The sequence below is a fragment of the Eublepharis macularius genome, chromosome 12 (assembly GCF_028583425.1).
Source record: "Eublepharis macularius isolate TG4126 chromosome 12, MPM_Emac_v1.0, whole genome shotgun sequence".
Taxonomy (NCBI): domain Eukaryota; kingdom Metazoa; phylum Chordata; class Lepidosauria; order Squamata; family Eublepharidae; genus Eublepharis; species Eublepharis macularius.
Window position 1 is genome coordinate 66,000,647 of NC_072801.1, and position 11,052 is coordinate 66,011,698.

The 11,052-nt window shown below is 45.8% G+C and overlaps 1 protein-coding gene across 1 annotated transcript; it reads left to right on the forward strand.

The window, feature by feature from the left end:
• The first annotated feature begins 286 nt into the window (after positions 1–286).
• On the forward strand, positions 287–10,579 carry LOC129339562 (vomeronasal type-2 receptor 26-like). Its single transcript, XM_054994142.1, has 3 exons — positions 287–364; positions 1,053–1,599; positions 9,669–10,579. Exons 1-3 carry the CDS (start codon positions 287–289, stop codon positions 10,577–10,579), a joined length of 1,536 nt encoding a protein of 511 aa, XP_054850117.1.
• The last annotated feature ends 473 nt before the right edge of the window (positions 10,580–11,052 follow it).

Below are 11,052 nucleotides of genomic sequence, written 5' to 3' on the forward strand. Positions count from 1 at the left end.
GCGGTTCTTGGATTTTTTAAAGAGAATATCTTTAAAAAGCAAGGCATCAAAGCTTGTGGAATTTCATTGCAGGTTGATCCCTAAAAACTACCAGCACTTATGGGCCTTTAGTTTTGCTGTGGGTGAGATCGACCGGAATACCCATCTCTTTCCCAACATCTCACTCAAATACATTATTGGAAACAATAATTTCAATGCAATGTTAACCAGCCAGAACACTTTGGAGCTCCTGGAAAGGAACCAGGGTAATCCCTCCAATTACAATTGCAACAGAAAGAAGACTATAATGGCCGCCATAGGTGCCCTCTCCTCTCAAAACTCAATTCAGATGGCCAACGTGTTAACAAACTACAAGATCCCACAGGTATGCATGCTCTGAGGAATGTGCATAGCAATCACTTGGTAGCAGAGCAGTTCAATGTGTCCTCCAAAACTTTATTTTTGTGTAACAGGAATTATCCGGTTTCAGTAGACAGACAATTGATATTCTAAGACTATTTTATTTCTGCATATCCTTACAGACCACTTCTTCTCACGCAGTAAGGTGAGTACTGACTAGGCAGATGCTTAATGACTCCCTTGAATATCTTGAAAGATCAGTGTCATAATTCCTGAGGTTCTACTGGAATGCCTAGCTCCAAAATCTCCCCAGGCCACGTTCTTCCCCATTGGACTCTACTTCAGTCCCAGAGTTTCATAGCAAAAATTGTAGAAACATGAGAAACCAAGCTTTCAGGGTTGTAGCACAAATGTTAAGATTTGTTTTGTGATATTCGTTGGTGGAAACATTCATTTTTCTAAAAACATAATTAATGGTTTATAAAACTATTTTTTCCTCCGTAATTTATTTTCATTATATTAGCTCAGTTAGAAAGATAATAGAAATCAACTTTTTTTTAAAAAAGTGTATATGTGTAAAACCAGTAATTGAAGATTTGTAGTGTGACATTGCTGGGAGGATTAAATTCATTGCATTAAAGATGTATCTCTTGTTTTAAAAAATTGAGCGATGCAGTTCTCCATATTAAAAATACGTTTCCCCCTCGTATTAGCTAAGTTACGGCTCCTTTGACCCAGTGCTGAGTGATAAGATTAAGTTCCCTTTTTTCTATCGGATGGTTCCCAGCGAAAATGCTCAGTATGTGGGGATCGTTCAGCTGCTCAAGCATTTTGGATGGACGTGGGTCGGCCTCCTCACGTCCGATGATGAGAGTGGAGAAACATTTCTGCAGACCCTGAGACCCAGGCTCCTCCAGAACAACATTTGTCTCGCTTTCACACAACTGATGCCAATTATACTGCATGACAATCCAAGTAAAATCCTAGACGGCATCTTTTCTTCTCTCTGGTTGTATGAAGTGAATGTCATTCTTGTTCATGGGGATATTCTGTCCATGGATGAGTTACGAATAGTTCTGATGGATTATGAACTTGATGACCAGCCTCCAATGCAGAGGGTGTGGATCATAACTGCTAAGTGGGATTTCACAGCCGTGATTGCTTGGTATGGTTTCCCAGCACAATCCCTCAATGGTACCTTGTCCTTTGACCTGCACACAAAAGTGGTGCCAGGATTTGAGGAATTCCTTGACAGCATAGGTCCAGGGATTTTTCCTTTGATCCGCAATTTCTGGCAAAAATCATTTAAGTGTTCTTTCCCAGAGTTTGAGCAACTTTCAACAAACCTTCCCCTCTGCACTGGGGAAGAGAAGCTGAGGAACCTCCCTGGGTCTGTGTTTGAAATGAGAATGTCTGGCCATAGCTACAGCATCTATAATGCGGCTTACGCTGTAGCACATGCTCTCCATGCCCTGCATTCATCGCTTGTCAAATGGAGAGCAACGACCCATGGAGACAGATGGAAGTTTGGGGATATTCAGCCATGGCAGGTGAGTCTACGTTCCCTTTTTGTCAGACTTCATTATTGCAGTGGGTTTTGAAAATGAGTCAATTAAGGTTCTTTATAAAGGTGTGAAGAAATGCCTAGCACTCCACCTCAGGATTCACATAAAAATTACAATAATTGGGTCTGCACTCTATATGGAAGCCTTTCCATAACTTAACAGCCAGCTAATGTTTTGCCAGTGCTGTTACAGGAAAACTAGGTAGGGGAGGAGAGATCTATGACCCATGTCTCCATGCTATGTGCTCCTGAGGTGAACTGCGCTCCGATGTTCTTAAGTGACACTGAGTTTTGGAGTCTGCCTCTCCACCTCCTCTAGGATAACTCCCAAATAAATGTTATATTTATTCATGCTCCCAGAAGGGCAATAAGATAACAGGAAGCTGTGATTTAATTTTGTTCTCCAATCTCTGCTTCTCTATTTATTGAATGGAGAGTGCCCTCAAGTCATAGTTATCTTATGATGACCCTCCCCCCTGGTGGGTATTTCATGACAAGAGACTAACAGAGGCAGTTTTCTATTGGAGATCTCCCATCCGTTTTCTAACCAAGGTCAATCCTGCTTATCGTCTGAGATCTGACGAGATCAGGATAACCTGGGCTATCCAGGCTAGTTTCCTTCTATATTTGTAACTTCTTCAAAATTAATCAGCCTCTGCTATTTGAGATAGATTCTGACTAGGATACACACTGTTGGTGGCCCATTCCTGAAGGGTCAGCCTAGACTGGCCATTTCCCGGTGCTATAGCAGGAAGGATGGGAAGATGGGCTAGATCAGCGGAAGCAGTGAAGAGTCTCCTTTCAGAATGCCCAAGTAAGGAGAGAGTAGTCTGAGATGCAAACCCTCTAGAAAACCCATCAGGGAGCAAATCGATTGACAGTTATGGGTGAGTGGGCAATGTAGATGTAGCGCAGTTTCACGCTGAGAGATAAGATCTATAGCAAGGTGCTTCACTTGTGGGGAGACAAAGCAGAAGTGTTCAAGAAGGCAATTTATAAAGAAATCAGAATCACAATAAAATAGAACGGTCTGAGAGGGCTTTCTTAAAAGGGAATAGGAGCGCTGTTTATTGCAATGTTTATTGCATCTCAGCATTAGGTATGGCATGTCATGGCTTAAACTATTTGCGTATTTTTCTGATTTCTGTAATCCTAGTGATTTCTCAACATCTTGTGCTCTTCATTGTTTTCTCTGATTTGTATTTTCCCTCATTTCTATTTTTTTCTGATTTGTATTTTCAGTGAGAAAGGCAGGGTGCAAATGTAGAAAACAAACAAATAAATAAAGAGTTCCTGTGGATGTAGAAAATCCAAAACCTGGCCAGTTGTCTTTTTGAGTACTGAAATATTGAACTGAAAGAGAAGTGGTCAAAATATTGCCAAGTGTCAAGTCACAATCTGTTCTCAATGTATTTGTCTAATGTTGTAAACTTTTCTTGTCTAGCTGAACTCTTTTCTGAGAAAGGTTCGCTTTAATAATAGCGCTGGGGATGAAATCTTCTTTGATGAAAATGGAGAATTGGCCACTGGATATGATCTCATTAATACCATTGCATTCGCCAATGAATCCTTTCAGAGAGTCCAAGTTGGAAAGATAGACCTGCAAGCTCCTTTAGGCCAGGAGTTCACCATTAACAGAAGCACCATTGTGTGGAATCCCAAGTTTAAACAGGTCTGAAGTGTTTTACCCGAACTTTAGACGGTCACATCTGCGGAACTCTATGTGTTGTTTATAGTTCGTTAGAATAGTGAATAGAATAGCCTTTCTTACTGAAGACAACTGCGCTGTTTACAAAAATAAAAATGCTATCAACATACTCTATAAAGATACAATTTAACTGCACAAACAATGAAGAATAATGGCATGTATCTGGGACTCATCCTGAATCCAATGTGCCAGCTTGATCAAAGTCACAGCCAGCGGCCAAGGGCCAGGAGCTGGAGCCAGGAAAGGTGTGCCGTTCCCAGCTGGGTGAAAGGGTGAGGGCCTTACTATCTACTCCGCTCCTGATCACAGCTGGGTGAAGGGGAGTGGGCATTGCCATCTGTTCTGCTCCTAATATCAGCTAGATTAAGGCAGAGAGTGGGCATAGCCACCTGCTCCGCTCCTGATCACAGCTGGATGAAGGGGAGTGGGCATTGCCACCTCCTTCGCTCCTAATGCCCGCTGTGTTAAGGCAGGGATGGGCATTTTAAGCTGCTCAGCTCCTATTGCTAGTTGTGATAAGGTGTGTGTGTGTGTGTATTGCCACCTGCTCCACTCCTAATACCAGCTGAATTAAGGTGGGGTGTACATGGACACTTGCTCCACTCCTAATACCAGCTGGGTTACGACAGGGGCAGGCATTGCCGTCTGCTCTGCTCCTAATAACACCTGGGTTAAGTTGGGGGTGAGCATTGCCACCAGCTTCTCTTCTAATGCCAGTGGTGATAAGGTGCAGATGGGGCCTGGTTTAAAGGGAGACGGTCACGGAGATGTGGAAAGGCTCGGTGCCCTTCTAACCTATGCCCCTCCCGAGGCACGCCGGTGTTGGAGCTAGGAAAAACCCTTCCTTCGACACTGATGTTGTGCAATGCCAGGTCCATAAATAATAAGACCAGTATGCTGCAGTATGGCAGCTAATATGGACCTGGTATGCATGACCGAGACTTGGGTGAGGGAAGGAGAAACAGTTGCTCTTGGTGAGCTGACCACCCCAGGTTATGTGGTCCTTCATCAGTCACGAACTGAGCATTGGGGGGGAGAGGTGGCAATCCTTGTCCGGGAGGGTTTCTCCTTCAAGCCGCTTCCCGCCCCGAAGATCTCTGGCATTGATTGTGTGGGCCTGGTGTGGAATGCCGGGGAGAGTTTGGCCATCTGCTTGGCGTACCGACTGCCCAGCGCACCAGCAGATGCCTTGCCGCGCCTGCTAGAGGTGGTTGCTGGGAGGGCCTTGGAGTACCCCAGGTTGATGGTGCTGGGGTATTTCAATGCCCATGTAGATGATGGCACCTCGATACAGGCTATGGACCTGGTGTCAGCCATGGCAACACTGGGACTCTCCCAGTTTGAATCGGCACCCACACATGAACCAGGCCACACGCTAGATCTGATCTTCGGGATGGGATTGGATGTGGTTCTGGATAAAGTAGAGTTGGTGCCATGGTCAGACCACGTGGTTGTGAAGGCCTGGCTGGGTGTGCCACCCCCCTGCAAGGGCGGTGAGCAAATTAATGCTCGCCCGTGGAGACTTATGGACCCAATTGGGTTCCAGAATGCTCTGCGAGAACCAATGCTCCACTTTGGTTCATTAGATGAGCTAGTGGAGGGCTGGCAAGTCCGGCTCTCAGAGGCCATCGATGAAATCGCCCCCCGTCATCCTCTTCGCTGCCGGAATTGCTGGGCTCCTTGGTATACAGAGTTGCTGAGGCAAGATAAACGGGAGCTAAGACGACTGGAACGCGTGTGGCGGCTATCTTGTGACGAGGAAGCAAGAACATCTTATAGGCTGTTTATGAAGTCCTATGAGATGGCGGTGAAAGCTGTGAAGAAAGAGTATTATGCAGCTTCCATTGCATCAGCTAGCTCATGCCCAGCTAAATTATTTAATGTGGTCCATTCATTGGTCTCCCAATCAGGTGGAGACCATCAAAAGTTGAATGTGCAGATAAGCTGTGAGGCTTTTGCGAGCTTTTTTACTGATAAGATCTTGCTTCTCCGCTGCGACTTACCAGGCACAGTTGATACAGTAAATGAACTAGAGGCCCCTTGGCCGTCTTCGGGACCCATATTAGATCATTTCAGCCCTCTTTTCGGGGAAGAGGTAGACAGGATTCTGCAGGTGGTACAGCCTACCACTTGCCCCTTGGACCCAAGCCCATCATGGCTGGTGAAAGCCAGTGTTGACGGGCTTTGGGATTCCTTGGAGGCAATTATAAACCTGTCCTTGAGCTCTGAGGTTTTTCCCAAGGCGCTGAAGGAAGCTGTAGTACGGCCTCTTTTGAAGAAATCATCATTCGATCCTGCTGACCTGCTCAATTACCGACCAGTTTCCAACCTTCCGTTTTTGGGAAAGGTCATTGAGCGAGCGGCAGAGAAGCAACTGCAGAATTTCCTGAAGGAGACCTCGGCCCTAGACCCCTTGCAGTCTGGTTTCCGCCCGGGACATGGGGTCGAGACATTGTTGGTCGCCTTACAGACGATCTCCGCAGACAACTGGATCAGGGCAGATCAGCACTGCTGATTTTGCTGGATCTGTCAGCAGCGTTTAATACAGTCGATCATGAGCTTTTGACCCACCGCCTTGCGGATGTGGGGATTCAGGGGACAGCACTGCAGTGGCTGGTTGCCTTTCTCCATGATCGGGGACAGAGGGTGCCACTTGGGGAGAGAGTGTCATCTCGTAGGCCACTGGTATGTGGTGTGCCACAGGGAGCATATTTAATATTTATATGCCCCCCCTTGCCCGGCTGGTGCGGAGTTTCGGCTTGGGTGTCACCAATACGTGGATGACACCAAACTTTATCTGTTGTTGGACGGGCGGCCTGTATCGGCCCCTGATGCCCTGGAGTGTTCTTTTTAAGCTGTGGCTGGTTGGTTGAGACAAAGTCGGCTGAAATTGAATCCCACGAAGACGGAGGTCCTGTATGTGGGTCGTGGGGAGATGGCTTTGGGACCCCAGCTTCCTACACTTGATGGGGTAGCACTTACACTGGCCCCGACAGTTAGGAGTCTGGGGGTGATTCTGGATTCCTCCCTGAAGATGGAGGACCAGATCACTGTAATTGCCAGGTCTAATAAAAGGAATAATAAACTGCCTTCGGCTGGCCAGGCAGTTTGCCCCTTATTTGTCTCCCCGTGATTTGACTACAGTGGTCCAAGCAATGGTCACCTCTACATTGGATTACTGTAACGCGCTCTACACTGGGCTTCCCATGGGCCTGATCCAGCGGTTACAGCTGGTACAGAATGCAGCAGTGCAGGTCATTGCTGGAGCACCGGTATGGGAGCATATTACATCGGTGCTACGTCAGCTGCATTGGCTGCCAGTGGAATACCGAATCAGGTTCAAGGTTTTGGTGTTAACCTACAAAGCCCTACGCAGACTGGGACCGATGTATCTGAGGGACCGTCTCTCACCATATGAGCCCCAAGGACTGTCCACTCTGGTGAAAAACATCTTTTAAGTGTCCCTGGCCCTAGGGAGGCCTGCCTGGCATCGACCAGGGCCAGGGCCTTTTCGGTCCTGGCCCTGACCTGGTGGAATGCTCTGTCTTGTGAGACAAGGGCCCGGCAAGATTTGCTTGCATTTCGCCAGACATGTAAGACAGAGTTATTCTGCCAGGCATATGGCTGATGCCGGGCAGTGCCCGCCCCCCCCCCCCCGTGAAGAGGCATGTATGAACCACCATGCAGCATGAATTGTAATATTTAATGTTTTAAAATGTTTTTAAATGTATTATTAAATGTTTTTAAATGTTTTTAATGGTGTTTGTATTTGTTAACCGCCCTGAGCCTGCGAAAGCGGGGAGGGCGGAATATAAATATAATAAATTAAATTAAATTAAAATTCTTTGCTCCTAATACCAGCTGGATTAAGGCAGGTGTGGGCATTCTTACTCCATTCCTGATCCCAGCTGGCTGAAGGGGAGGTGGCATTGCCACCTACTCTGTTCCTAATACCAGCTGGATTAAGGTGACGGTAGGTATTGCCACCTCCTCTCCTCCTAATACTAGCTAGGTTAAGGTGGGGAATGGGCATTGCCACCTCCTCCACTCTTAATACCAACAGGGTTAATGTGGGGGTGGGCATTGCCAAGTGCTCCTCTCCTATCACTGGCTGTGTTAAGGCTGGAGATGGGTGTTGCCACCTGCTCTGCTCCTAATACTGGCTGGGTTAAGGCAGAGAGTGGGCATATCTACCTAGTTTGCTCCTGATCCCAACTTGGTGAAAGAGTGGAGGGCATTGCCACTTTCTTCACACCTAATACCAGCTGGGTTAATGCAGGGGGTGGGCATTGCTACCTGTTCCGCTCCTAATACCAGCTGAGTTAATGCAGGGGATGGGCAGGGGATGGGCATCTGCTCTGCTCCTAATATTAGCTGGATTAAGGTGGGGGTGGGCATGGCCCCCTGCTCCGCTCCTAATACCATCTGGGTTAAGACACGGGGAGGGCATTGCTACCTGCTCCACTTCTGATCCCTGCCAGGGCTTCCCACCAAGGCATGTTTTCTAGAATGATATGGTGAGTTGCCTGAGCTTTCCTTTGCAGCAGCGCCCTCTGATGGTGCACCAGAGTATAAAGTGACTTGTCTGAAACACGCTTACTCAATTATATATATAGATAGATTAGCGCAATTACATGAGTCCATAAAAATATCTTACCCAAAGATAAGCAAGAAGAGATACTTCCAATCAATTCATTTCCCCATATTTCCCGGGCTTTGAAATAATCTCCTATTAATAGCTAGTTGTGCCATTTGGTAAAGATACACATTCTTGGCTCATTAATTGTCTTATAACTTCAAACACCTCACCAAGAACGTGTTCTTGATTATCTTCTTAAAATAAATAAAAACTGTTAGTTTGTTGCTACTTTTTATTGAAACAAAGTCTATTTAAAAATAGTGATGCATGTTTCTTCAACATATGAATATCTGTGGGCGCTGAGTTAATACACACCATCTTTTGGACTACATCTTCACTCCTGTGAAGTTGGACATTCTTACCATTCTAAGATGACTTTGCACCTGGGCCTCAACTCCTAGCGTCCATTGGCATGGTTTCTAATCTAGAAAAGCTCATGTACCTGTGTTACTCCATTGTTAATTACCCCTCTTCCAAGCTGTTCTGTTCTGGGTCTCTAGACTGCCTATTTGACAATTTCCCATTCTAGAATTGGACACTATACAAGTACATTCTTTTTATCCTAAAGACTTTCTTTGTGGCAATTTTGAAAGGGTTTTGGTTGAATAATATGAGAAAGGACATTTACTTTTAAAAGACGAATTTTGGCAGATTGAAATGACCTCACAGGAAGGGGAGGATTTGGAGAAGTAGATTTTTTTACTTTGATGTAACATCAAATGATGTGACATCACAACATGTAAAATCATATACGAACTGAACTGCCTCCTATGCATTGTTCTAAAATCTTCACCAATTTCCTAGTGTAGACGGCCACTCTAGAGGTACATTATTTGAACCCTAAAAAACCTTCTTTTTGGTTGCTGTTAGGAGGCGCCATCTTCAACATGTGTCAAGAGCTGCCAACCTGGATCCAGCAAGATTGTTCTGGAGGGGAAAGAAGTCTGTTGTTATAGCTGTTCTTGGTGCCCTGAAGGGAGGATTTCAGTGCAAATTGGTAAGGAAAGAAGGAACGAGTATTAGCGAAAAAGGATAGAGCTTTACTTTTGGGTCAATGATAATACCCATCCCTTTTGTCAGTTGTAGAAATGGGTTCTCTAAAATCAGATTTCTTGGAGAGGGGTAGAAAACAGGAAGCCCACGGAGGAAGTCTGACCTGACAAAGGGTTTCCTGCCCCCCAAGGACACTCTTTTCTTCCTCTTCTTTCAGTCCCTATTACATTTTCATACAGGACCTGTTGAGTGTAACTCAAGGATAAGGGAAAGTAGCAATCTATATTCCTTTATCGTATTAATGTCACCAACTGATTTCTACATACAAATTCAAATTCTATGACTACATTTAAGCAATAATGATTCCGGGTAAGATGAAGCTTTCAGAACATCTTTGTCACTAAGAACTTCCTTGTTAATTTCAGATGCTGAACAATGCCAGAAGTGCCCAGAGGATCAGTATCCAAATCAAAAGCAAGACCGATGCATTCCCAGAAGCATCACTTTCTTGTCCTATGGAGAGCTCTTGGGAGCAGCCTTGGCTTCCTTGGCAATTTTGTCTTCCTTGGCCACCGTCATGGTGGTGGGGCTCTTTGTTCTGCACTGGGACACTCCCATCGTCAAGGCCAACAACAGGAGCATCACTTGCACCCTCCTGGCCTCTCTGCTGCTTGGCTTCCTTTGCTCTTTCCTGTTTATTGGCCAGCCTGGGGAGCTGACCTGTCTTCTGCGGCAAACTGTGTTTGGTATCACCATCTCCATCTCAGTCTCCTGTGTGTTGGCCAAAACCATCACTGTGGTTCTGGTCTTCATGGCTACCAAACCAGGAAACAGTATCATGAAATGGGCAGGGAAGAGGCTGGCAATGTCTGTAATTACTCTCTGTTCTCTCATTCAAATGGGTATCTGTACCACCTGGATAGCCACCTCTCCCCCCTTCCCAGAGCTTGACATGCACTCCCAGATCAGCCAGATCACAGTGCAGTGCAACGAAGGCTCAGAGATCATGTTCTACCTTGTCCTGGGCTACATGGGCTTTCTGGCCATTCTCAGCTTCACTGTGGCTTTCTTTGCCCGAAAGTTGCCAGGCAGTTTCAATGAAGCCAAGCTGATTACCTTCAGCATGTTTGTGTTCTGCAGTGTTTGGGTGTCCTTTGTCCCAACATATCTGAGCACCAAAGGGAAATACATGGTGGCCGTGGAGGTCTTCTCCATCTTGACTTCTAGTGCTGGGCTGTTGGGCTTCATCTTCTTTCCCAAATGCTATATTATATTAATGAGGCCTCAGCTGAACACCAGGGAGCAACTAGTTAGGAAAAAGAATGGCCTTTCTTAATTCATCTCTTATTATCGGGTGTTATTTGTCTTTTGTACCAATATCACTAAATGGATACAGTAGGCAATGATTTGTGAGTTATAGTTGACTTTATTGAACAACCGATCTGAATCATGAAGTTCTCCCTTTGAGGTAGAGGACTTCTTGGTGGAGGAACAACTCCTTTCCACTTCATGTCTCCTCAGTGGGTATCACTCATCTCCTCAGTTCTTTTCCTGCCTCAACATGGAAAGCAGTTTAGAGTAGACATGGGCACGAACTGCATCATGAACACAAAAAACCCTCGAACTACCCAATTGTCTGATTGCGATCTGGCAGTTGGTGATGGTTCCTGGCCAATGAACCAGTGTTTGTTGGAAGACAGGTTCATTGTGTTTGGCTGTGGTTCGTTAAGCCAGGCAGTCAGTCACCATCAATCAATTCGTTTGGAAATGGGGAATGCCTGAACTCTGTCTGCACTCCTTCCGTCACCC